The 27,641-nt window shown below is 40.8% G+C and overlaps 1 protein-coding gene across 2 annotated transcripts in view; it reads right to left on the bottom strand.

The window, feature by feature from the left end:
• LOC116383219 (CUB and sushi domain-containing protein 1) overlaps window positions 1-27,641 on the bottom strand; it is a 280,770-nt gene that overhangs the window by 174,888 nt on the left and 78,241 nt on the right. For both annotated transcript variants that reach the window (XM_031846879.1, XM_031846880.1), the window contains exons 3-5: window positions 11,198-11,392; window positions 9,799-10,006; window positions 532-644 (exon numbers count right to left, since the gene is read on the bottom strand). In XM_031846879.1, coding sequence (XP_031702739.1) covers window positions 532-644; window positions 9,799-10,006; window positions 11,198-11,392 — 516 coding nt within the window. The remainder of the gene's footprint in view (window positions 1-531; window positions 645-9,798; window positions 10,007-11,197; window positions 11,393-27,641) is intronic.

The following is a 27,641-nucleotide window of genomic DNA, read 5'->3' as shown; positions in this document are numbered from 1 at the left end:
CTCTCTCTCTCTCTCTCTCTCTCTCTCTCTCTCTCTCTCTCTCTCTCACACACACACACACATCTCACACACAGAAGAGACAGACAGAGAGTTACCAAGAGCTAGGGACCAAAGACTGAGGAAGAAAGAAACAGCATAACATGAATAGTAAAAGAGATGGAGACAGACAGGAATTTAGACACGCAGCAAAATATACAAGTCTTGGATCACCATGTTTTACGTTGGAAGCAGTCAATTAAATCTGAGCCGCCACATGGACACTAATATGCACCATAATATGCTAATTAAGTAATACAACCAGTCAATCACATGACAGGAAGGGTCCAGAAAGTCAAGTCAGACTTCTGTCCCCGATAATTGCTATTCTAAAATATGCTGAAAGGAAAACTACCATGTATTCCCAATGCTATCTTGTTTGTGTTGTTATATGTGTGGATGAGTTGTAAATATGTGTGAGCATACCATACATGTATATGCATAAAAGGCAGGCAGAGAGCAGATAAGAAATACAACTTAAAGAGTGTGATATACCTTGGTATTGAGCACTGAATCCTTTTCTTCGATGGTTGCTATCTGAGGTGAAATGTATCCGGAGCCAGTTCTTACTTGATATCACCGGTGAGGGCAGGGTTGTACCAGTCAGCCTGGAGGTAAGCAAATCAGAAATAATCCATAAAAAACACAACAAAAAACAAACAGAAGTAGTAGAAGAACGTAGCCAGAGGACAATAGAGATTAATCATCCCATGTATTAACTACTGTATCTAGAATGTGTCAGCCTTTCCAACTTAGAGTTTACTTGGACTGACTTTTTGCTCCTTAGTATTTATAACATACTTAATGAAATTCAGCAGATAGACAAGGCACATGGGAAAGAAAAGGTATGATGTAACAAAACTCAAGCTCTTGTTGTTGCAGATCCACAGTAGTCACCTTTTCTAGTGAAAAAGGGTATGTTCTATTGTGCATTATGTTAGTATTGTGCACCATATGTCATTTTCTACAATGCTGGTAAATATCACAAAAATAGAGAGACTATGTCCTCTTCCAGAGACGAATATTGTTTGTTATAACTTTCGGTTACAGTACGTGCACTCGGTTCATGGATCTAGCATGGAAGACGAGCTTATACATTTCAATTTAAGGTAGAAAAACATCTCTAACAAAAATACAATTGTTAGAAGAAAGAGCTTCAACATGCTGCCATGTAATTGCAGATTACAGTATAATAGATTGCAGCAACCACTGCTGTGAAATCCCCCAGCACAAAAAAAAAAATCAAAAATACACTACAGCATACAATGCAGAACACATAGAAGTGTGAATAACTCTATGATCTAAATTACTTCATCCGATTACCTGTGAATAAAAAAAAAAATCCTTTTATGAAGCAGAACTTTCCAAAGAGTTCAAAGTATGATGTTGATGTCAATTTGCATTGTCCTCCAAGGTGCAAAGGCTGGCTGTAATTCAAAGAGATTTTAGCTGAAAGGCAATTTGTTCCACTGGCTTGTAAAATGTGTACCAGGGAATGGAATGAGTGATATTTTCCCTTCCCATAATGATCGGCACTGACCAGAAGCAGAGCACTGTGCTTGCACTGGGTACGGTACAACTCCCACTCCCTCCCAAGTGTGTTTAACTGAAGGAATATTCAACAAATCTTTCCTTGGAAAGAAAAGTGAAAATGCACTAATATGTCTGTTCACTGATTGATTGGAAAGCAACATAAAGACATTTTGAAGACAACATAGTGAAGTATTAGAAAGTCGGCAAAGTTCACATCTTCAAAAACACTTTTAAATCATCACCACTGAGACAATGAGTTGGTTGCCTATGGTAAGTCTTACATCAGCTTTCGCTGCTCTCACATTTTGTTAGGAACGGCAACCACAGCAGTGGTAAAGAATGATTTTAAAATGTTGGGGAAATGGTGCACTGAGACAAAAAGGAAATGATGTAAGAGACTGCCTGGAAGCCAATGTTCTACCATCCTCCCTAGAGCAACGAGAGCCACTGTAACTGCCCTTCAATAATGCCGCAGGTATACTGAGTAGATAGAGAGAGGGAGGGAGGAAGAGACAAAATACATATGAGAAGCGGTAAAAACAATATGAAGAGTCCATGTTAAAGGACTTAATTGAGTGCTTATTATTGGAGACATTAAGTTCTGTCTCTGTGAATACAGTTAAATGAAAAAAAAGCAAACAATGAATATGAAGAATGTCCGATGAGACAAAAGCACTGTCAATGTGGCGTACTGGAGACAAACTGTTTGGTATACACATCATACTGACTATAGTAGAGCAATATGTAGTCAACTAGCGGTCTTTATTAGTTAATGTGATTAAATAGCCATGCATGTAGTGTGACATTATGACATACGTATGTGAGATAAGAGAATAAGCACCAGAAAAGTTGTGGGGATTTTTGAGGGCACCATAGTGCATAAATGTCGGTCCTAAATCAAATGGTGGACAGTGAATATAATGCACTATATACTATATTCAAAGTTCTGCACCTGACCCTGACGTATGAACTCAATGTATGGTGTGTGAGCAAAAATGAGGTGCATCCCTACTCACACCAATTAAGTATTATATTATTAAGCTTTTTATTTAAGTATGAATTCATTTTTCTTAAGTTTCAATGCACTTTCACCCTGGTTATGTTTGTAAGTTTGTGTTTTTTTCTCATCCTCTATACTTCAGCGGGATTAAGGGAAAAGGTCTCAGACAATAAATAAGGTTCATATGGTGAAACAGCTTCATTGGCTTTTCTGCTTTGCCTGAAGTCAGTCCACATTTGAATAAAAGTTGGGAGGAAAACTGAATACATTTCAATGAAAAAGCGGAAGTCAATGAAAGAGACGTTAGTGATTTTTTATATTGAAGTTATGTAAAAATGACAATGAATGACAACTACAGGGGGAGAATCAATATTCGATCAGCTTACATACATTATCAGAATAATATATATTGTATACATGACAATGAATTCATGTTTAAGGGACACAAGTTGGCAGTAATAAGCAGCTTGTTGAAAACCTATCTATTTTAATGCTTGTCAGATGGGCACGACTCATCTAATCATATCAATGAACAGTAAAGACCGTTTACAACGAACCAGTGTTTAAAAGGACAATAAAATAGGGAAGTCTAAAAAGTAGAGAGAGAAACAGATAAAAAATGAGAGGTATGTTGCATCTCTTCAATTATTCATGAGGACTGGCCAGCTGTCTGACATTGGAATGAGGGAGAGACAAGAGGTCAGAGAGGAGGAGGAGAGAGGGATGAGACATGAGACTGAACTGAAAGGGAAGAAAGAAGGACAAAATGAGAAGAGGGGAAAGTGATAAACGTTTCAAAGAAGAAAGCCTAAGTTACTGAAAATAATATACATGAAGGGTAACAGAGGAGAGAAGACAGGTTGGACAGTAACCAGTGAAGCAGGTTATTGGACGAAAAGCAGAAATGTGAGACTAACGGGAATTTACAAGGTGAAAGAAAGTAGAGAAGAAAGAGGACAGGGAAAAACATGCGAGAAAACAGGAGCTGATGGATGAAGAACAAGGGAGAGGAGGTGAGAAAAGGAAATTCACTTAAATGAACAGAGAGAGAGAGAGAGGTTACACAAGCCGTGAGGAGAGGTTGCAATTTAAGAAAGGGAAGGCAAGGAGGCATGTCTAAATGACGTTGGACATTACAAATACGAGGTTGCAAAGGATAGAGATAAATGAGAAAGCAGTGACTGGAGAAAGGAGGGGATGGAGAACAGAAAAGAAGAAAGATAATTGAAAGTTTCACATAAAGATATAACTTAGATGAGGATAAAACAAAGAGGAAGGTGTACAAGATATGAGTGGCGAGGTTTGGCAGACCTGACGATAGGAAAAGAGAGGCCAAGTCACAAAACACAGAGGAGAGGGGGACAAAGAAACCTAGAGCAGGTATTTATGTGCACCTCTCTATAATTAGACCACACGCTTTTTGGTGATACATGAACATCACAAAGAAACAGATATAACTTTCTACTGTCTGGGCACTGTTGTTTTGGACCTGGTCCTCCATATTGGCTGCTTGGATTGCTGGCAATGCTTTATTTTAAGTGTAATCTACTGCGTCACAAGTCCATGTGAATGTGAGCACCTGCAAAATGAAAAAAGGCTCTGTAAAAATAAATGATTGGAAACAAGTCAAAAAAGTTGGAAAGCGCATTATCCACAACAGATAGCTGTTTATTCCAAGTGCTTAGTGCAAAACCCTGGTACACTGGTACTTTTAATCTCATAACACGCCCACGCACTCAAACGGAAACACACTCACACGCACACGTACGCACACTTGAGACAATGTTACCCAGAGATTTCTGTCTGCAAAAGTACGAGGTGTCAGAACAATCAAGTTTCTTCAAGCGAGGCGAGGTGGACTCCTTCTTTGTGTTTGTATTAAACATTAGCAGCAGTGACATTAGCTTGGTGTTTCTGATGTTTGCGGATGATGTTGTCCTTAAGGGTTCATCAGACTATTATCTCTGATTCCCCTGGAGAGGTTTAGTGTGTTTGGCTTTGGATAAGAATCAGCAGCTTCATGGCTGAGACCATTCAGTAGTTGTTTGCTTGTTCCATGAAGATGAGCAACTGCCTTGGGGCAAAATGTTGAGGAAACTTGGAGTTGACCATAGCGCACAACCCCTGCCACCCCTCTATCCATGCTTTACCCTCCTCACCTCTTGCCACATTATGGGGAACAGCAAATTTCCTCGACGAGCACATTGAAGAATGAATCTGAACCTACACACAGACACAATCCATAACTCCCACTGCTAGTTGTTTGCATTGGTGACAATAAGTAGTCAAAAATGAGATTGTAATGGGGATGGCTGATCTGACACTTCATGAGTGTAAGAATGAAAGAAGTCTGCTGGCAAACAGCAAGACCTTGATGTTGATTAAAAGGAACCATTTTAGGCAGTTCTGGCAAATGGTAAAAAAGTGTTGCCAGCCTACTGAGAGGGGGCTCTGAGGGAAAACCAGGACCAGCAAGTGAGGCTACATCTCTCCCATGGCCTTAACTGTCACTACGGATCCCTCAGAAGAAGCTGGAAGAGCTTCCCACAAAAGTAACATCTGGGCTGCTCTTCTTATGCTGTTTCCAATCAATGAACAAACTGTGCCTTGGTTAAATGACTAGAAAATGACCTGGGTAAGCAAATAGAAAATGGATGACTGAATGGAAATTACTTTGCATCAACAATTTCTATTGCAGCCAATAAAGTAATTAAAAATGAAACTCTGTGTGTGTGTGTGTGTGTGTGTGGGAGAGAGAGAGAGAGAGAGAGAGAGAGAGAGAGAGAGAGAGAGAGACATGATGGCGATAAAGAGAAAAATCTGAGGTAATAGAAAAGAGAAGAGAATAAAAATAGAGCGCAAAGGGATAGTAAACTGCTTACAGTCTCCCCTTTAATACAACCCTTCCAGAAAACTGCATGTTTACTTACTGGCCTGTAGTCTGTATGAAAACGACTTATTTGTTTGTTCAAAATAACTGGTTTCCTTTGGTTGAAAGTGGCACAGAGCTGAATGCTAACATACTCACCTTAGTTTAGCATGTTAGCATGCTAACATTTGCAAAGTACAGCTAAGGCTGATAGGATTGTTATTAGCTTAGCAGATATTTTGTCGTATAACAAAGTTTTAGACAAATTAAAATTGTAACCGAATGATAGTGCTGGATTGAAAGTTAAGTGAACACAAAACGTATTACAATTCTGCCTGAGAGAGACATGAATGTGCCTACCAAATTTCATGGCAATCCATCCAAAACTGTGAAGAAATGTCACTGAAAACCAGTAACATCAACATGCTGGTGTCATTAAAGGAAAAGTTATGGCTTTACCAAAGTCATTAAGATTCATTCTCAGGGGATCGTCACTATCAGTACCAACTTTCTGTCAGGATGGCTAAACGGGTGGAAAATGGGTTAAACAGGCAAGTGACTGAATGTGAGACTGCACTTCTCGCAGGTGTCATGTATTACGGAAGGAGACATGTGGGTAGTAGTCTCTCCATCATGTCAAGTGAGTGACCCTGTCACTCAATTTAAGGAATAATTGGCAATTCGGGCCCCTAATTCAGTTAGAAGTGGGATCGGAAAGGATTCATTTAATGTGACAATTCAGAGATTCCATCAGTCTCTTTAAATCACCATAACAAACTTGACTCTCATGGTGATGATACATTACAGCAAATGTTTGAGTTTTCATTACGGGCAACTGGGTTAAAATCAATGTGAATAATGTAGTAAGCAATGAGGAACCAAATATGATAATCACTGTTGGCCGTGCTTCTTGGATATAATGGCCTTTAGCATAGTAATAATTCATTCAGTTGAAGAAAGAAAATGACAGAGCACCATTGGCCTTTAAGCATTTCGTTGTGTGTCTTGTGTTTTGATGGACTGAGATAAAAGGGGAAAGGAGGACAGATAGTGGGGAGAGAACGAGCGAAGAAGGGATAGCCGGAGGGAGAGTTGAGAATGCAGAGAAAAAGGAAAGAAGGAAAAAAGGGTGGAAGGGTAGAGGTTATGTTGTAGACAGGAGAAGTAAGGTTTAAAAGCAGGAAATATCTGCTAAACATAATTCAACTGAATAAGTAAGTAATCAGGTAGAAAATCTGTTCAGATTTGAAGATATCAGCTGTAACAACAAAACAGATAACAGTCTATATGTATATTAGATTTTATTCAGGATTAGCTATTCATGTGTTCTAAATGTTCAGGTCACCAAGACTGTGGTGCACAAAAATAAAAACTCGGTAAAAACAGTGAAAAGCCTGTGTATCATATATCAAATAGCCAAATAAAGAATTCTCAGTGTCTCCTCCACAAAAGACAGCCCTGCTGTTGCTCTGAGAAACTGGTGGTTTTACCTCAGATTATCAGCTTTCTAAAAAAAGACTTCTGGATTTAGTTTACTTGTCAGATTACTTGTTTCCCAGAAGAATGAGGAACGTCATATTGATTCATGGAAGTCACGTGCAAATACATGCACTGAGAGGGACCGTTGTGTGACCCGTTGACATTTCACTTGCTAAATAGCAAATGAAAAGAAATGCATACAATAAGCCATACAATGCAATAAAGCCATTCGACCTCAGTAGGCACCAGCAACACAAATGCCTGGAAGTCTTCTGCCTTCCTGACCCCTCTTATTTCGTATCCCAGTTGTCTGCATTCATTTTCTATCCCATACTCCGTGCAGTCTTCTTTATATTTCACGAATAATCCGGGTGAAATAAAGTTCACATTAGCCAGTAACTGCACTCTTTTGGCAGCATTAAAGCGTAGCAGGTCAGTTGAAGCCTGAAAACTGGGTATCCAGGACATAATCAAACAAATTAGACAAAAGTTTTTTTTTAAGAGTATGATAGTTTAGTGGTCCAAAAGCAGGATATAAGGAATGAAATAAGATGATATGGCCATAATTCTATTCTGACTGGAATCAAATCATCACTTTGTCCAGTGGGTCAAAAGTCAAATCAATCAGGCACTTATATAAGTTTGTGTCTCTGTGTGTGTGTGTGTGTGTGTGTGTGTGTGTGTGTGTGTGTCAACCAGTCAACCCGACATTCAAACTGCCAGATAGCAGACAGGAACATAAAACAGGAAATTGCTTTTGGGACAGCCAATCAGAAAAAGCTCACGGTAAACAGGAAGAACCCGTCACAGTGGTCCTGTCAGGTGTCAGTCATTTCACAATGACCTGCCCACATGCCTCAGTGTGAATGTCATTCATCGCTTAATCCCACCTCAGGAGAAAAGGATTTAGGATTGTAAAAGATACAGAAGCCCATTTAGGTTTATTTTCATATAATATATTCATATAATTACATTGTTTTAGGCCATTGTTTTATTGAACTTTCATTCAATTTACAAGGCATCTGAGTGACCTTTGGCGCCTTACATTGGGACCTTTGTTGTATACCCCCTTTCTCGCTTCCTCTCTGTTTTTGACCTGTCACATACATAAATCATAAAAATCATTTAAAAAAATGCAAAAGACAAAAACACATACATAACTACTGTTATTGTTGCGCACTAGAGGATATCAAAATAAGTTTACTCTGTTGGTAAACCTTGTACACATTTTAAAATGCAAATTATGTTTCTCATATCATTTCATACTTCTGTAGTGTTTATCTGAGAACTTAAATCAGATATTCCTTGAAATGACTTTAATGAATCCTTCAACAAATATAAAATGAAACACGAGGTGTTGCATCAAAAGGCTCCAGTTGCTGCAGTCACTCTTTTCCATGGGATAAAACGTTGGGTGTGCTCCGTATCTTCCCCCTGCATTGCAGAGGGTGGGTTGACAGTGGTCCTTGAATGTTATACTGTCGGAGACAAGCTATGTGTGTATGTGTGTGCAAACTTGAGTGTGTGTAATCTGTCAGAGCCTAAAGAAAAGATCAACAGCTCACACAGCTAGAGGGCCACTTAAGACCTGACACTGACACGCACGCTGTATCATGAGGATGCGGTGGCTGATGTGTACCGCTCTGCTGGTGACAGGACTAAACATGCAATTATTCTCCATTCCTTTTGTTTCCAACTGGTGCTCTCCTTCATTTATGTATCTGTCAACCTATCACTCTGTTCTTCTGCAAGTTGGGCCACAATCATGAACCATTTCCTCACATGGAAGACAATGTCATCTATCAGTGGAAGTCAGGAGGACGTTTAAAATGGGAGGCGGTTTCTGCAGGACATGGTGACGTATAAATGCTTTTTAGGAATCATATATATACCAGGGAGAGTTGAGAGGTGAGATTAATAAAAAACAAGATTCTAAAATTATATTGCCACTTGAGAATGCCATGTGAGCTTGTGCAGTTTTACTGATGATTTCTTCATTTGCAGTGATTTTCTTTAGTGTTCATTTTTAGCCGTATCTATGACACACTGAAAACCAGGAGTCCACTACCTTCGACTTCTGAGCAGCCTTGACTCACAGGTATGCATGTTGTTATTACTGAGGGAGGCCAAACTGCTTTCCCCTCTCTAGATTGCCCAAGCATTTACAGCAACTTGAAACAGCGACAACCCTGCGTGCCCAACAGTTAAGCTGTCTCCAACCCTGCCAAAACACACCTAAACCTTTACTGGAGATGTGTTATATTCGAAACAAATCAACATGAATACCAACAGCGCTCTAAATGTAAAAAGCAGAGTGGGTTCTTGTACAACATAGTGCCAATTTTCAAATGTGACCACAGGAAATGGGAGTGAAAACAACAATTTATCGCCTTCCCTGTGGGATTTGAATAAAACAGGGAAATCAACAGGACTCCTGTGCAGCTAATCAATCAGTAGTTGTATCTGTCCTCCTGAACAACATCCTTAGTCCTCTTTTAATGCCCCCCTTGCAAGTTAGAGAAGAATGCAGTGAAAACAACAACTGTTCTCTATATTGTGAACACGTAAGCCCACAAAACAATAATGCTTCCAGGCTTCTAATTCTTTAAGAGTAGAATTATGTGTCCCAACCTGAAACGCAGAACAAGGCTGCGGCTTCTTGTGTGTGTGTTTGTTGTCCTCTAGCTCTGAAACACAAATGCTAAGTACATGCTATTCACCTTTCAAATGTCAGTGGTGACTGTGTGTGTGTGTCTGTTTTTATTATGGTCCAACTCAGCATGTGGTGTCACTCCTGCTGTTTTTTACAAAGACTTGTTTGCCCTCCAACATGACTATTTATCTACTCGACATTGTAGTCTGCTTATAGAATGTATCTCACCATATGCTTGGTGCGTCTGTCCCGCTGATTTCCAGGAAGTCGTACTTGTCCTCTAATAAGAAGTCGTTGAAGACGAGAGCTATAGTGTCCCCGGGTTCGGAGAGGATTGACCACGTACAGTCCAGGTTGTTGTCATACTCTGCAGGGTATCCAGGGCTGGTTATTGAACCTGCAGTGCCTCGCAACGTACCGCCACATGCTCCCTCCGCTGGAGAGAGGTAAGGATAAGAAGACAGGTAGGTTTTATATTTCAAACTCTGGTTTTGGTGCATCCCCTCCTGGGTTGGCTTGATCATTTCCGAGTTATCTGTTATAGAATTTTATTCATTAAAGAAAATTGTGGAAAAAAAACAACAATATTCACAAGAGTTATTTCCCTTGTTCATTTCTTGTGTGCATACAATTCAAATTGTTATATTGTTACTTTATTCAGATTGTAATTTGTAAATGTGTTGACTGCGTTATTCTGTATGAAAGGTGCTATTGAAATTAAGTTTTCATTAACTGTTTGTTTGCATGGTAAGTTCAATATTCTGCTTCACAATGATAGGAAGAGCCGACATCGAAGGATCAAAGGATCGAAGGATCATTGCGTACAATTGTGTATGCAATGTATGTACTTAGATTCATTGATTTTGAGATAAATTAACACAATTCACGTTAATAAGAATATTGCAACTAAAACAATAATATTGTCATTTTCATCCTCATCCTGAATTCTATCATAGTTACGTCTTCAAACTCTTAACAAAGTAATTAATGTGAAAAAAGGAAATATTATACATCAGCAAGAAAGCAGAAAGCCAATCATTTAATTGAATCCTCTGAAAAACAAAACAAAATATTAAAGTGTGCTTTTCAGTGATGCATCACAAGATACGGAATCACTGAGCTGAGCTGTTCAACCATCCACTGGCGCTGATGGTTAAAACCTGGACATAACTGTTCTAGTCTGTAGACTAATGAACTAATGAACTAATGGCTTTGTTTGAGAATGTTAGGCTCCATCTGGTTCTGGTTTGTTAAGCTGTGCTTTAAAAGTAATCAATACATTGCAGCTTCCATCTTCCTCCGGCCTGTGACCTGTGACCTCATGTTAAGGTCCTTCAATTCTCATGGCCCAAACAATTGTTTATTTTTCCTTACATTTTATTCTGCTTTTCTTGTTTGGCATTATGAATTTCACTTGTTGTGTTTTGGGACATGCAAGTTGTCATGAAAGGTATGAGATATTTGTATGATCTATTTCAAGAACGAGAGGAAATGGCTTCAATGCGGACATATAGAAGGGAGAAGAATACAATAAAGAAAGGAAAAAGATAGACAAAAAGAACACAAACAGACAGAAAGACTGAAGGAACGAAGGGAAGAAAGAAGAAGAAAGAAGAAAACATCTTACCTCTACAAAATGGTGACGGGAAGTCCCACTGTGCTCCACTGCCAGCTGACACAATACACGTGAGGATACTGTGTCCTTCCAATACAAAACCTGACTCACAGCTGTATCGGATCTTGGCCCCCATGTTGTACCGCGAGCCATGAATAACCCCATTTGGGATGAGGCCGGGGGTGCCACATGTGTGGCTGGGCAAGACTGAAACACAAAGGAAAAAAACAGAGACAATTAAACTTAATTATATCATATCTAAAATAAAACAGAACAAATAATATCTAATCGCATATGTCTATGAGGTAAAGGCATGTTGAATCAAAGACTGATTTCAGCTTCTCTGAATGTTTCATTTGAAACATTTTTACTTGCCAGAAGAGCAAACTATAAAAAAAAGTTCCCAAGAAAAAAGCAAAGAAAGTAGCAAGTATTTTCTCCTGACCCCCAGGTTAAGAGCCATTGATATAGGATCCATGTTTCAACAACAGTTTTAACAATATCTCTTGAATGTAAATTGGTAAATTATGTGATGATTCACATAACTCTGAATGTCAAACAAATCTCAGAATATCAACAACGATTTACATATGAATCATTCCTATTCACAGTGGAAACTGACCAAATATTAACCATCAGAATCAAAAACGTAAAAAAAGAAAGATGTGTATGTTTGGTTCCCTAGGAACCTAAAAATATGTGGAAGTGACTGAGTGGTATTTAGATGTCTGGCTACAATTTCCTTCTCCAATGTGCATCTGTTGTTGCCCGTTCTTAGATGACACAGCTCTACAGTGGGAGCAGCTAAAGGCAGCTCATGGTCTAACCAGGCCAATATCAATCTGTGACTGTTGCCAACAGCTCTACAGAAGGGGCATCAGCACAGTACAACCTGGATGATCTCCACAGTATCTGACCCCGGTGTACACTGTGTGCTGTGTGTATTTGTATAACTGGAGCATGTTAACTTGCTGGGTGTGTACTGTGTGCATGTAATGTGTATCCAAATGGCTAATTTTAATGTGTGCGCGTATGTGCATGCACAGTGCAGTGAGTCTACACGTAAGGGGGTGTTCAGTCAGTCAATCTGTGTGTTTGTGGATGCTGTTCCAATTAAACGCTAGCATGGTAATTAGACAAAGCTTCACCATGAGACCCTGAGAACTAGGACAGAGAGAAAGAGGGAGGGGTGTGGGGTTAGAGGAAGACAAAGAAGAAGAGGAAGCGGAGAAAGGAGGATGTAGAGATAGACAGGAGACAGGAGAAAGAAGAGGGGGAAAGAGTAGCAACAGAATGATGGAGGGGGGGAGAGGAGGAGGAGGAGACAGGAAAGGGTACAGACGAAGACTCCAGTCAGACAGGAAAAGAGAGAGGTGAACTAATTACAGTGGGCCCTAAACATGTATAATTTACACTAATTGACTCATTATTCGGATTGTATGAAGTCATGCATCAGAGGCAAGTTACTCACACTCAGCTGACCATGCCGTCCTCTGTGCAAACATGCTGCCTGTTCTGTTTTAACAAGGTAGGACACACAATCAAGTTCAGAACCCAAACTAAAGCACTGACTGAAGGATGGGAAGAAGGGGGAAAAGAGAAAGCGAGAATGAGATAAGCAACGGAAAGAAGAGAGGATTTAAAAAAAGAATGCGTCTGAGCCAAGTCATTAGTCACACTTATGTGACCGTACAGTCCTGTCTGCCAGGTGAGCCAGCTTGGTACACAAAGGTATTCCCTCATTTAGACTGATGTCTGAAATAATCAGGGGGTATTTGGGAAGGATAGTGTTCACAAGTGTTGTCAGTATCCAGCTAGCTACATTTTAATTTCGGCAATAAAGTGTTCTCTTTTCAGCCATAAAATATTGAACAGTAGAGTCTGGTTTGCTGGGACTAGACTTTTAAAATCACAACATAATATTTGGGTTGTTGTTCAAAACTGTGTATTGAATGCAGTGCTGAAGTAGGATGAGTGTGAGATACAGTAGATGAAGTGTAGCTTAATTTTGGCAACATTTGGCAGCTGACATTACCCACTTCTAAAGGACTTCATATTCATATACATGTTTGCTGCAGGTGATGGCTTTATAGCTGCATTTAAAGGGATTTGATATTAAAGGAATAGTCCTCAGAACCACAATTGTTTGTTTTAGGCAGCAATCCATCGTTGCTATAACGAGTAAATGATATTGAAATGCTGGAGTTTAATATGGACAGCTCCTGGTGTTGAAATGAAGTCTATTAAAGTTACCAAACAAATAACAGAAACAAATGAAAATGTTTGACTTTAATCAAACAACGCTGTCTTTTTAATTCAAATGCAAATTGCATTCTCCTGTTTTTACTCCAAATAGAAATAAATTAGCATGTTACAAAAATAGATAATCATGAGATATTTTTTAACAGCACCAGCTTTAATGCTAAGAAGACACATTGCTGATGGCACTGCCTAATACAGGTAATATAATACCTCTGTGCCCATGCAGTAGCTTAGTGCAATGGCAGACCTAAATTGTTTAGAAAGATAATGTCTGATTCCTCTAGGTCCAGGGGTGCCCAATACGTCGATCGAGGTAGTGCGGGTAGATCGCATGCCATTCAAAAAAAATTAGATGTCCGCATTGCATTTTCCACTTGATTTTCTAACACACGGGTCACCACGTATGCGCGGTCAACCGCGCGAGCTACTGCAAAACTCCTGCGAGCTAATTAGTTAGCCTTCCAATTTATTTCTACTAAAGAAGCTAAAGCTGCAGCGCCATGATTTTTGGAAACTTCCAAAACCTGGCGTCAGAACTGGAGACTCAACGGAAGGCGTGTGCGTAACTTGACAGTGCGCGCTACACAGAGCAGATTGACAAGTGTCTGTCAGAGTTTGACAAACGCTTTCGAGACTTTGCTTTACTCGAGCCAGTTGCTACACTTATGTGCTGCACATTTCGGGAAGATATTGAGGTTGATTCACTCGCATCAAAAATTGCAACGCTGTTTCACCTGAACTCCTCTGGAGTGGAGGATGAGATTTTGACACTGCAAGCTGACATTCAGCTGTATATATATATATATATATATATATATATATATATATATATATATATTCAGCATTTTTAATGTAGGTAGATGATTTTGACTTGGTCATTTTAAAAGTAGCTCGCAAGCCGAAGAAGTGTGGGCACCCCTGCTCTAGGTGTACTATATGGGCTGTACTGTAGGTCTAAGCAGGGCTTAATACAGAATGCACGCACTCATGCTATGGTAAGACGATTTTAAACACAGACCGTGATAAATATAAGTGTTACACTTTTGTCTCCACCTGACCTAATTGTTGTCTCTTGTCTTGAATGTTTCGATCAATATTCATAAGACAATCAGTGAGTTATTTTCACTACAAATTCAGATAACAAAAGATAAATTGCTTGTTTAATGTTGCCATCAATAATCACTATTATCTCCAGTTACTGCAACTTCTTATTTACAAGGTAGATGGTGAGAGTAATACTGGCTTTGTGCACACAGTGCTTTCATTTGTTTGCCTTGTTTTTAATCAGCACTATACTAATTTGTTTAGCTGTAACCTCATGCCAGGGAAAGTTCACATTAGCCGCTTGCAATTGTATTCAGGAGCATAATCACTTTGATTACTTAATATTGGATGACTCTTTTGTTTTTAATTTTATTTAATTCTAACAATTTGCAAGTCAAGGTCATTTGGGGTTATTTCACGAAAAAACGTGCATTACAATAATGGACCAATCGGAATACTAAACATGGTCAGATGTGTACAAGGAACTGCTGTTTGTTCATGATGAGCACAGAGAACAGTGCAGTCCTCATTATCTCATTACAGCTGATTTAGTAGGAATTAAATGTTCCAAACACAGAAGTACAGCACACACAATGTTTCACATCACTTAAAATGTTTACAATCTTAGATACAAAGATACAAAATTACTGTATATCTGAAATCAAAAGCTTGTTGCTGGGGTGGTACTCTATATCGCCTTTCCTTGCAAGTTAATTCACAATTATGCATCCAGATTACTATATTATACTATATTACAGCCCTGCACTTCCCTCCTGGAACTTTCACTGTTACAGTATAGTATATAATTATAGTCATAGTGACTCTGTCGATAGCCATGTGTTTCCTTCTACACCAACCTGGTCCGACTCCAACTAAAACGCTGTCAGTCAGTGCCACTTACTCAGTCAATCAAGTTACCCTCCAGCACATTATTTTCCTAAACCTAGCAATGTGGTGTGTTACCTAAACCTAACTTCCTGTGAAGACGGAAGTTTATCTTAAAAAGACACTATTCATGTTACGAGTGGACACTGACACGTTCCTGCCACGTCCATAACTGATGTTAGAAGGATCAAGGTTTGAAACCAAGCGTTTGAGATGTCTGTGTGTTGGTGGGGAAGGACTTTTTCCACTTGCACCACCCACCATCAATGGAGTAACTTTCTGAGTGTGTGTGTGTGTGTGTGTGTGTGACGGATGACACTCCTCTGTTGCAGCTGTCCCTTTCGGCCCTTCACAGCCTTAGGGCAGGTCAGCGTGTTGCTATGGTAAATCTGGGACAGGGCAACATTTTAATAGTGATACAGAAGTGAGGAGCGGGTGAGAGGTGATGACATCAAGGCTAAGCGGCACTGACGCTAGCATTCAAAGTGCGGTGAATGTGAGAGAAGACTACAAAGAGGAAGGACAGAGAAAGAGTTACGAGAGGAAGGAAAACTTGTGTTAACCCCAGACATGGTCTGCCTTTCTAAGTTAGTGTTCAGTTGGAACCGTGTCTACATTGAAAATGTATCTGTCTATGTGTCCGGCCTAAAACAGTTACTACTGAAAAAAAGTTCCTTAAGCAAGGTCCTCTGCACTTCCTCTACAATGCTCTCTCCTACAGTATAAATATGCAGTGACACATATGTAACCATCCACCAAAAATAGCAAAGCAAACAGCTGCTTGAATCTGTTATTGATGCACTTGCTACTGGATAGAAGCCAGCCATCATAACCTCTTGCTTTCCCCCTGTGGTTAAAATGCAGTGCACTAGGGGCATACAAACAATAATTCAATTCCAAATAGAACATTCAATGCAAATTAATTTATATTAAATACAAATGTATAAATACTCGACTCGTTTTATTCGGTGATAATCGTGCATACTGTATTTATTCCAAGAGATTGTGTGAGCGATGCTGTTTGTGCCGTCACTCCTTGAAAACACACGGGATGCAAGTGGAAGGTGACCCCGTAATTACCTGAGAGAAACAAAACAACTGGAGTGAACTATATTTGTATCCACAGCATGTAACTTGCCACAAGCCAAAGTTGGAACAGATGTTTTGCCAAATCTAGCTCCTCATACCTGGCCAAAAAAAAAAAGTTTCTAGTTTGGTTTCCAGGGGGCTGTATAGTTAAAACCAAGCGGAACCAGAACAAATGTCAGACCGTGTGCACAAATTGCCAAACAGGGATTTGGACAGATGTCAGCATTTTAAATTTGTGTGGGAAAATTCATCTTTTAGAGTGATTAAAACTTTGCAGGATTAGTTAACTTTTTAAAATAAAAATAGTTCTGGACCCTATTGCATGCAGCAAAAATCAGGTTGGTGAAATGCAAAATGTTCTCCACCCTATAAATACATTTACAAAACCTGTCACAAGTCACTGATTCTTGCACCAAAAGCCTTAATCAGTAAACTTTGGAGTATAGATGTTAGATCGTCAGACTAACAAGTGCATTTATACAATGCTACAATAGCAGATTGGCCCGTTTATAGCAGATTTTGCACACTCAACACCCTAGTATACAGTAGGTGTTGAGAAAAAGTGCATACAACATAATTGTACCTGCCCACCATTCATCACTTTGAGTCTGAACAAATCACTTCCCATCGACAACTCTACTGGGACTCTGAGTTCACAATGAAAACATCTTTCAATGGGTGCAATCCATAATCCATTAACACCTCTGCTCAGTTCCCATGGTGTACACATACTAACAAATAGCAATGGCCATACTCTTTTAATCTGTGATTCTTGATGTAGAGTTCTTGATGTTGGAAAGATGCCAAAGCCCCTGAGCTAAATGGACTCCCCAGTATACCGCAAGTGCTCCCATGGTGTAAATGTATTAACAGCTTCACTGACACATTGAACATAATAACTCTAACCAACCAAACACTAATAGGGCTCCTGGCCAACTGTGGCCTAGGGCCAAAGCTGAACGGAGGACCCTCATCTCCTGCTGCGCTCCCCTAGTTTCAATGTGTCAACAGCTAACGCGATATTTCCAGCAGCTAATCATATACATTGATGGGGTATTCCATCTCTTGAGCACACCTTTGCTCCCACCACTGGAGCCCTCTAAATTGATTTTCACTATTTTTTAGGGAAATGTGTAAGAGGATCATTGACTTTCAGGGCAGTGCCCCTTTAAAGAGAGCTACCTAATGTGTTGGTTGCCTGCCAAAGCAGTTAGCTTTAACATGGAGACAAATTACTGAAGAATAACTTTCCAGTGGGGATACGGAGGTTACATAGCTGCCAATGGTTTCCCTGTATGTAATTAGTTTTTAAAGTATTCAATTTACCCGATTAGGTTAAACAGGTTAAACAGGTTATGGATGTATACCGTTCTATTTTTTACTGCAAACAGCAGTGTGATTTCATTTTGCAACATAAAATACAACCTACAATGGTACACTACAATTCATTAGCAACTCATCGTAAACCAGTATGTGTTTGTGTCAGTATTAGCATCTTGAGTAATGTTTCCAATCGTTGTAACCTTTTCAGTCAGGCTCTAGCGATGACGTTCTCTAGCAAACAGCACTTAGGCACAGGGACACCAAGGGATGTCTACTTTGATGAAGCTCGTGTGTGTGCTTACAGTTCATTCAGTTCATATTCAAAGCAGCATGCGGCACTGTACGTCCCAATGATATTACAGATTAGAGCTTTCATTCCTGCTTTTATTGCTGTGGGACAGAGAGCTGTTTATTATCTCAACTAGTGACTATACTGTCCAAGATAATGAGAGCATCATATCTGAAATCTGCTTGACAATTTCAGATGCTGGATTTTCCTTTTAAGTGTGCCAGCCAGTAATGTTTCCAGCATTTATTCCCAGCCATCACCAGCGAAGGAGGGCAATCAGAGTACAGACTTCACTTTGTTCTTCGACACAGAGAATACCATAGAATAAACCACAGCCTAATGAGTCGGGGCTTGTTCAATCACAAGGTACGTAGTAAACAACACTAATAGATTAGAACTTGGTTGTGTACATGTAATACCAAATACCACTGCAATAGAAAACCACATTCTATCTACATACAGCTCTGCATTCTCCAATATTACGCTGAGACCTGAACCCCATTTAACTCTAAAAAGTTACATTTATGTTATTTTTCCTCGGAGTAAACGCATTCAAATATATTAACACCGCCTTTTCTATATTCCCTCTGTGAAAATATATTAGCGGGGCAAGTGACATTTCCAGCAGAGCTTCTAATCAATCACCTGCTAAACAGAGTAATCACTGTAGCAGCTACACTCTGTTAAACACCAGCTCTCCTTAGCCTTTCCAGCTTGACTATGGAACCAAGAAATGTTGGTTGCTACAACATCCCCACGCTGTACTGACCAACACTATAAAGACCAGCAGCCACAGAATGACCAGCTATTTACCGACAGACGTGGAATAGAAACACAGGCCTACTGTAACATCCATCTCTACAAGCAAACCCTTTTACACTATAGCTGTTTGATTCATTATTAATCTATATATACATAGATGTAATAGTGTTGCTCTAGGGATGCTCAAGCTATTGTTGCCATGCAAATTGCTCAAGTTCAAACAAAGGTAATGTAGTGTCATCTACGTTGTTTCTGAATTTCTACAGCTGAAAAGCTATTTGTATTGTAACTGTTCACTCCTTCATGTCCGAGCAAGTCATAACTGCGCTATATCATTTTGCTACCGTAAAGTCAACCCAGAGCTTCAGTGTCTGTGTGCCATTCTTTTGGGCTGCTGAGAGCAGTTAGATACCAAATAATGATTCTGAGCCTTTTCAGAGCCTAAGCACTGAGGTTTATCTGCCGGCAATACATATATTGTAGCAAAGAGAATAATTACTTCTAGACAGGACCTGTTAAATTGAAGCTTGAGGGATTTGTGTTTGAGGCTTTTAAAACTATCCTCCTCCCCTCTCTCGCTCAAGAAGTGCACCTCAACCCTCCTCTCTCTTGCTTCTTGCTTTGTCTCCAGTCGTGAGCTGTGGTGCTTTCCACCTATTCAGCAGCAATGGGAGTTTCCATTTATTCAATTTCAGGACTGACAAAGCTTTGAGTGCTCGATTTGAATGATTGTGGCCACTGATCACCACTTCTGTTAAGGTGAATTGAGGGTTGGGGGTTGACCAAGAGGTGGACCAAAGACATCTAGAGAAGCCCACAGGCTGGCAAGGACAAGAACTTTTCGCCTGTGGAGAAGCTGTGTCAGTAACTGCCACTTGGGCTGAGGTACATAAGGTGTTGACTTTTAAGTGCCTAAATTAAAAAAAATCTGTTTTGTCATGGATTAGCACCACTGATGTGTGGAAATATGATCATGTCTACATGCTTTTATAATTCAGCTAGCAGCTGGATTTGGGAGACATGAGAGCTATGCTGTGCTAAGCATTTTCTGGCATAGAAAAAAAGGAGTAAGATGCTGTATCCCGGACAAGATAGGAGAGAGTGCCACTTATTGCAGGGAATGATCTTATTCTTGGAATCCACTTCAGATCAATAATAGGTCAAGCTTCTCAGCATTAGTTTATTGGCAGTGTGCCAAGAGCTGGTAAAAAACGGCCAGAAGCTTGTTCAAGGCCCAAAATTACCACTTGAGTTTTGTTGCAAATAGGCTGTAAATGAACCTGTGAATACACGTAGCTGAGATGAGGGTCTCACTGACTCTGGGAAACATCAGTGTTGAGCTGGTGCTGTTTTGCATTAAAGTATTGAGATACAAAGCGAGGACACTGCCCCCCCCACGCCCCCCCCCCCCCCCCCCCCCCCCCCCAAGGTGTTCTAGGCCAAGACTAACTTGGAGAAAACCATGCGGCAATCCCGGTCCGTGCTGAATAGATTACAATACCCAGCTGGACTGGGAGCACTGGGGAATGAAAATGAACTAAAGGAGTTGCTGAGGAACAGGACAGGACAGTACATGGATTTCCTTTCTTAAGAGACGTATAATAGAGCAGAGGAGAATCTTTATCGGACAAAACCTCTCAGAATTGATTTAAAACAACTTCCCCAAAGATCATGGAAGATCATTTTTATTTTTTAAGTTATATTCTCCTATTCTTGTTCTAAAACAATACTTATCAGAGTGTATATATGCAACTCTAACCAAACTTTAATGACTAACTTTGTAATGATTGTGTTGTTGTACCAGTGGTGAGCACTACACTGATTGGATATCATGGCTGAGAAGAAAGATCTACTGAACACACGTCTCACTGAAGCTCCAGAGCTCTTTGCTTCAACTGACACAACGTGATGATGGCAGTCACATACAGTATGTCTTTCCAACAAGTTTTGGGAAGCACTTTATTTGAGAGTTCTTTAAATGTCATGTCCACGAATAATAACGCAATGACAGATTTGGGAAATGTGCTCCTGGAAGGTGGTTACTATGGAAACAGTGACCTAGCCTTAGGCTACAGAGGGTTGCAGGGGACGAACAGTCAACCTCTGTATGAGACAACACAGAACACATCATAAGTTGCTCTTAAACAAACCTCTGCATTATACACATATGTAAATGTTTTTATCCGGGAAGGTTCAGCCTAGATTTGTGAAACTAGCTTCCAATATGATAATCTGGATATATGATAAGATATGATAATCTTCAGAGGCATCATTTGAATATAGTACTCTGCTCTGCAGCCCCAGTAATGGTTTTACTTGTTGTTGATGTTTACTAATGGCTTTACTTTACTTTTGTTTTTCTATTTTCTTTGAATCACATTAACAACATAGTTTCACTTTCAAACCGAATGAAATAAAAAGAACGATAGTGTGACACCCGACAGCTCCATTGTGAAGTTGCAAAAAGTTTGCATACTTTGTTATTATTTGAAGTCACAGAAGAATAATGTTTAAACTACTTACAAAGTTGTAAAATGTTCACTTTGTGTAAAATGTTCAAATATATTTCATTATTATAAAATAAAGTTCATGCTGCCAAATATAGCTTCATGCTTGTACTCCTGTATAATTCATACTGTACTCGAGGCCTGAACTATCCAGTTACAATAATATGAAAGCAACCAGTGAAGCAGCAGTTTAATTGTGCTGAGAAATGCATCACTGCAATGAAAAATAATGAAATACGTGAAAGTATACAAAGTCAGCAAACACCAGTCCGTCTGTCTTTATGCTCACTTGTCTGTTTTCATGAGCCCTCTGTAATAATGCCTGAAGTTCCCCACGCCTAACTATGTCACAGTCCTGAGGAACATAGGGTGGCAGACATGATATAGCATCTTCAGCCACAAAACCTTAAAATCTCTAAAACCACATCCATTTCCATTCTCCTTCATCACCCTGTCTCCTCCGGCTCCTCCTACCTCTCTTCCTCTCCAAAGAGCACAGCCAACACATCCTGTTTCAATTTGTTTCCTTCCTGTCATCAATGATGACAAACTTGACATGCTATGCCTTCCCATAGTAAGAGTGGCCTGCCCTGAGGCTGTGGTATATCGGACGAAACAACGGAGGAAATGGAGTTCATTTAACTCATCAAAACTCACATGCACATGTGTGAGCCCACTTATGCACACATACACACAGAAAGCATGAACGTATAAGCACACCCCGGCAAAGTAAATGTCTTTTTTGTCTTTAATACAGTGTTGCTAATGCTGTGTGTTGAGACAGACTAGTGTGTAATTGTACATCAGTGTTTCACATGCTATATCTTTGACAGATGTTTGGTGTTTGAAGTATCTGAATCCTGACTGGTTTTCTCCCCCAGTCAGGTAGCAGATACAATTTAAGTTGATAACTAAGCCACAGATCAGTTATGACAGAAACCAGAATTAAGCAGATCAGGAAAAGGTTTACAACTCTAATATCTGGCATGCTGTAAATATTAAACAGCTGTGAATGCTAATAATAGAAAGCAGTAGAGGAGAGTACAATTGAACAAAACAGGAACACAAGTGTGCATTGCTCAAATGTTAAAATGGACATTAATCATTGCTGTCCCTGTTGCTTCTTGCCCCCCCCACACACACACTATGTAATGCATCTTCATTTAGTCCTGCTGTCCTTTGGGCACATTTACATCTGCCAAGTCACGATACACAATGGATGGATGGGCTTGTATGTGTGTGTGTCTTTCTTCATGCTGTACGTATGTGTGAATCAATTTGTCGTCCTGTGTGCTAATGTGTGTATTACTTGTGCATTTATCTTGTATATATCTTTAAGGATACGTCTGTCTTCTGGTATACACATGTGAGCAGATGTATATTAGCTTCTGTCTCTGTATTTATACACATACATTAATTTGTGTGTGTGTGTGTGTGTGTCTGTGTGTCATTGCATGAGTGCAAACCAGTCAATTTCCTTGGTAAGTGACAGTTCATGGTCCCTCGGGCAGCACGGAATTGTGGGTAAACTCGATGTCACAACCATTCCCATATATCATCAGACTGACAAACAAAGATACACACACACACACACAAAAAAAAAACCATAACGCTTTAACGTCATTTTTAGGCATACGAGGTTGCATCATAGCTCATGGAGAAAACCAATAGGCAGTATAAATGCATAAATTGGACATTATGTGTCTCTAAATTGCTTTATCTTTTCTACACGTTCAGTTCATACTGTTTAAAGTAATATGCTTCTGGCTTAAAGACAGAAACAATTTGATATCTCATCTCTTTATCCAACAAAGACATATTATAAAAGAGCATAGCTTCCTCTCAATACGCAGGATTGTACATAAAGAGGACTTTGTATGGGAGATTTAAAGCCAATAAAGAAAAGGTCTATTTTTTCTTACTGCCTGCCAGATTGTGTCAAGGAACATTATCTGAAGGGAAGTTTTGGGGGCCCGCTAAAGCTTTCCTCTGATTCACAGAAGTGGGTTGTAACGGAGTAACATAAAATTGTGACAATGGTTAAAAATGCCATGTCATTATTCCTTGTGCCTACCTTGCTTTATTATCACTGCATCTCTCCAGTAAAATGTCAAGGGACAGCAGAGACTTCATGTAATTTGAGTTTTCAAGGACATAACATCTGCATTATTCATTCGTCAGGAATTGCTCTAATACAAATGGAAGAAAAATGTTGCTAATCATAGATTAACTACATTCATCATCATTATCTTATCATATGCACAGACTTTTATGAAAATATAATTCAATACAAAATGCAGACGACTGTCCACATAACTTTTTCAGGAGGACATCAGTGTCTTTGGGCCTATTGGGGTTTAATAAAATTAACCTTCTTCCTTCACAACTAAATGGACAAACTTGCACTCATGTGAAATTAAGTGTGTGAAATAGTCATTCACTGACAACATAGGCTGTTATGTTCACCACATAGGAGGCAGATACTAAAACGTTTGCTCAGCACACAAGATGAATATCTGTCCGGCCGTAAAGTAAATGTATGTGCTACAAATACTGGCAATGCCAAATCAATACCCCAACATCCTACAGACTTACAGTAAGCTCTTCTAACATCTACCCACCATGGCACTGAAATTAGAAATATAAATGAGGTATATAACAGACCTTTTTTGTCTGTCAGCTGTAAATATGCTTACATAAGGCAATAAAGCATGAATGTAGTGACACAATTTAGATAACACTGCTTCCTCTCGATAAATCACTAATGGCAGGACCTCCAAATTCACAGGAACACCCATGGTTCAGTACAACATCAATCAAACCAACAATGGAGGTGGACAGCCAGATTCTCCTGACTCTACCTCCAACAGTCCAAAACGTGTCTTAAGATATTGGCATCCGTGCACTTGGAATAAATGTTTGATCCTCCACACCAAAAAACCTGTTTAGGATCCAAACCAGTGTTTCTGCTACATACATTCACACGCTGTCCCTGAATGTTCAGCTTCACTGCAATCCCCCGTGTGTAATATTGTCTTATTTATCACTATTTTCCAGCAGTCATTCTGTCACTCAAGCATCACTGTCACAGCGGGAGCCCCGTTGTTTTCTGTTCTGCTCGGTTGAAAGCCGCTGCTGATGCTAACACTTCCCACATGTGCAACACGATAAATGTGAAAGCAGCGGTAGGCCTTGTGGAAAGTGTTGACAATTACATCGAGGTTAGGAAGTCGGTTTGAAATAGCAAAGACAAAAAAAAACAAAGCATTGAGGAATGATATTACATTTCATGAATAACAACGCATTTTTAACCGACACAAAATGAAATATAAACATTCTATAGGTTTGCAAGCAAAAACAAGAAATACAGCCTCACACACAGTTGAAGTGGTTAAATTAAGTGGTGCAGACAGTTGGGCCAAACCTCACACATGTGGTTAACATGCAAGTAATGGGCCCTGATTAAAGCCCTGATTAAAGCTCTTCACAGTAATTCAGCACTAGTTCAGCATAGCAAGGTTAGCATCTCTCCTTAATACCAGTGAACCTAGATGAGGAGAACCAATATAAAAGGTACTTAATACAAGAATGGGAGCCTTTCAATTGCCTCTCAACAGTGCTAACAGTACTAAAAGTGCAAACTACAGCAAAGGTGCTGACAGCGCTAACAATATTTACATGAACTGGGACTATAGGGCGGTTGCTATGTTTTCGTTACGATGTCATCTCTCAGGATGGCGTTATCAGTTCTCAGTTACGCATGAGCACAGGGCAGAGCGGCTGCCATGAGCTAAGTAACCAGTGTCTACACGGCTATATGTCATCAAAGCAGAGATAAGCTAAGTTAACACACACAGAGGGAGAGCTACTATACTCTCTGGGCAAGCAGACATATTTTTTATATTTTCAAATAGTTGTTTTGTTAGTTGTTGTAATTTTAGGCCTGTTGATTCAGGCTTTAAAAAAAATTACCAGAAAAGGTCCATGCAGATGTTCGCTAATAAATATCACATTATACATATCACTTGGTTGGACAACCAAGACTAGTCTGATCAGTGTGATAAATGCTGAATCTGAAAAACCACACGACCAGATAATCTTGAGTAATGGCCAAGCCTCTGATTGAAATTCGTCCGTAGATGAGAAAATATTATATGAATACTTGTGTAAAGCCGTATAATCCTGTTAAGGGGTGTCAAGCCCCCTTTGTCAAGGGCAGATGTCTTGCAGGCTTTTGTTCCCTGAAAGTTAATGAGCCGCACTTTGTATCTGAGACTAAATGTGGCTCATTAACTATCTAGGAGGAACAAATACCTAAAGGACACCAGGACTGCAGTCTCTTCTTGTAAGCAAAACATGAATCGGCAGTTAAAAAACAAGCAGCAAAAAACACAAACCAAAATGAACAATAATTTAGTGCAAACTAGTTTTTTTAAAACAGCTGCAACCGTTTGTCTTGCTTTCTCCTTGTGTCCCTAGCTGTATGTGTGTCATCATGGCAAATCGTGGTCTTGGACTATGACCAACTATGACCGAAGCTGTTTTGAATACTTTGCTTGGTGTTTAATTATCTGTCTGTGGACAGATTTTGTCAATGCCATCCATCCATTTTCCTCCGCTTATCCGGGGTCGGGTCGTGGTGGCAACAGGTCAAGCAGGCTGACCCAGACTTCCCTCTCACCGGCAACATGTTCCAGCTCATTCTGGGGGATCCCAAGGCGTTCCCAGGCCAGCTGGGAGATGTAATCCCTCCAGCGTGTTCTGGGTCTTCCCCGGGGTCTCTTCCCAGTTGGACAAAACCTCCAGTGGGAGGCGTCCAGGAGGCATCCTAATTAGATGCCCGAACCACCTCAGCTGACTCCTTTCGACGCGAAGGAGTAGCGGCTCGACTCCAAGCTCCCTCCTGATGACCGAGCTCCTTACCCTATCTCTAAGGCTGAGCCCGGCCACCCTACGGAGGAAGCTCATTTTGGCCGCTTGTAGCCGCGACCTTGTCCTTTCGGTCACGACCCAGAGTTCGTGACCATAGGTGAGGGTAGGAACGTAGACCGAGTGGTAAATCGAGAGCTTTGCCTTCCGGCTCAGCTCCCTCTTCACCAAGACGGTCCGGTGCAGCGCCTGCTTTACTGCTGCAGCTGCACCGATCCGTCTGTCGATCTCCCGCTCCATCTTACCCTCACTCGTGAACAAGACCCCGAGATACTTGAACTCCTTCACTTGAGGTAGGCACTCCGTCCCCACCTGGAGGGAGCAATCCACCGGTTTCCGGCAGAGAACCATGGCCTCAGATTTGGAGGTGCTAACTCTCATCCCCGTCGCTTCACACTCGGCTGCAAACCGCCCCAGTGAATGCTGGAGGTCACGATCCGAGGAGGCTAACAGGACCACATCATCTGCAAACAGCAGAGAGGCGATCCCGAGACCCCCGAACCTGACGTTCTCCAACCCCCGGCTGCGCCTAGATATCCTGTCCATGAAAGTCACGAACAGGACCGGAGACAAAGGGCAGCCCTGGCGGAGGCTAACACCCACCGGGAATGTGTTTGACTTATTGCCGAGAATGCGGACACAGCTCCTACTGCAGTCGTACAGAGACCGGATCGCCCGTTGTAATGGGTCCGGCACCCCATACTCCCGCAGCACCCCCCACAAGAACCCCCGAGGGACCCGGTCGAAAGCCTTCTCCAAGTCCACAAAGCACATGTAGACTGGTTGGGCAAACTCCCAGAACCCCTCCAGTAGTCTTGCGAGGGTAAAGAGCTGGTCCACTGTTCCACGGCCGGGACGGAATCCGCATTGCTCCTCTTGAATCTGAGGTTCGACAAACAGTAGGAGCCTCCTTTCCAGCACCCTGGCATAAGCCTTCCCCGGGAGGCTGAGTAGTGTGATACCCCGGTAATTCGAGCACACTCTCCGGTCCCCCTTTTTGAAAATGGGAACCACCACCCCGGTCTGCCAGTCCATGGGCACTGATCCCGACCCCCATGCGACATTGAAGAGGTGTGTCAGCCAGGACAGCCCAACTATGTCCAGCGCTTTCAGCATCTCAGGGCGGATCTCATCCACCCCCGGCGCCTTGCCACCGAGGAGCTTTTTGACTACCTCAGCGGCCTCTGCCAGGGATATGGGTGAGCCTCCCCCTAGATCTTCAGGCGCTGCCTCCTCTGCAGAGAACATGTTGGTCGGGTTTAGGAGTTCCTCAAAGTGCTCTTTCCACCGCCCGACGATGTCCCCTGTCCGGGTCAGCAGTCCCCCCCCCTGCTGAGAACAGCCTGGGGTAAGCCCTGCTTTCCCT

Source organism: Anarrhichthys ocellatus, unplaced genomic scaffold, assembly GCF_004355925.1.
Source record: "Anarrhichthys ocellatus isolate YVR2014 unplaced genomic scaffold, GSC_Weel_1.0 scaffold6, whole genome shotgun sequence".
In the NCBI taxonomy this organism is placed as follows: Eukaryota; Metazoa; Chordata; class Actinopteri; order Perciformes; family Anarhichadidae; genus Anarrhichthys; species Anarrhichthys ocellatus.
This window is presented reverse-complemented; position numbering and strand designations above follow the sequence as displayed.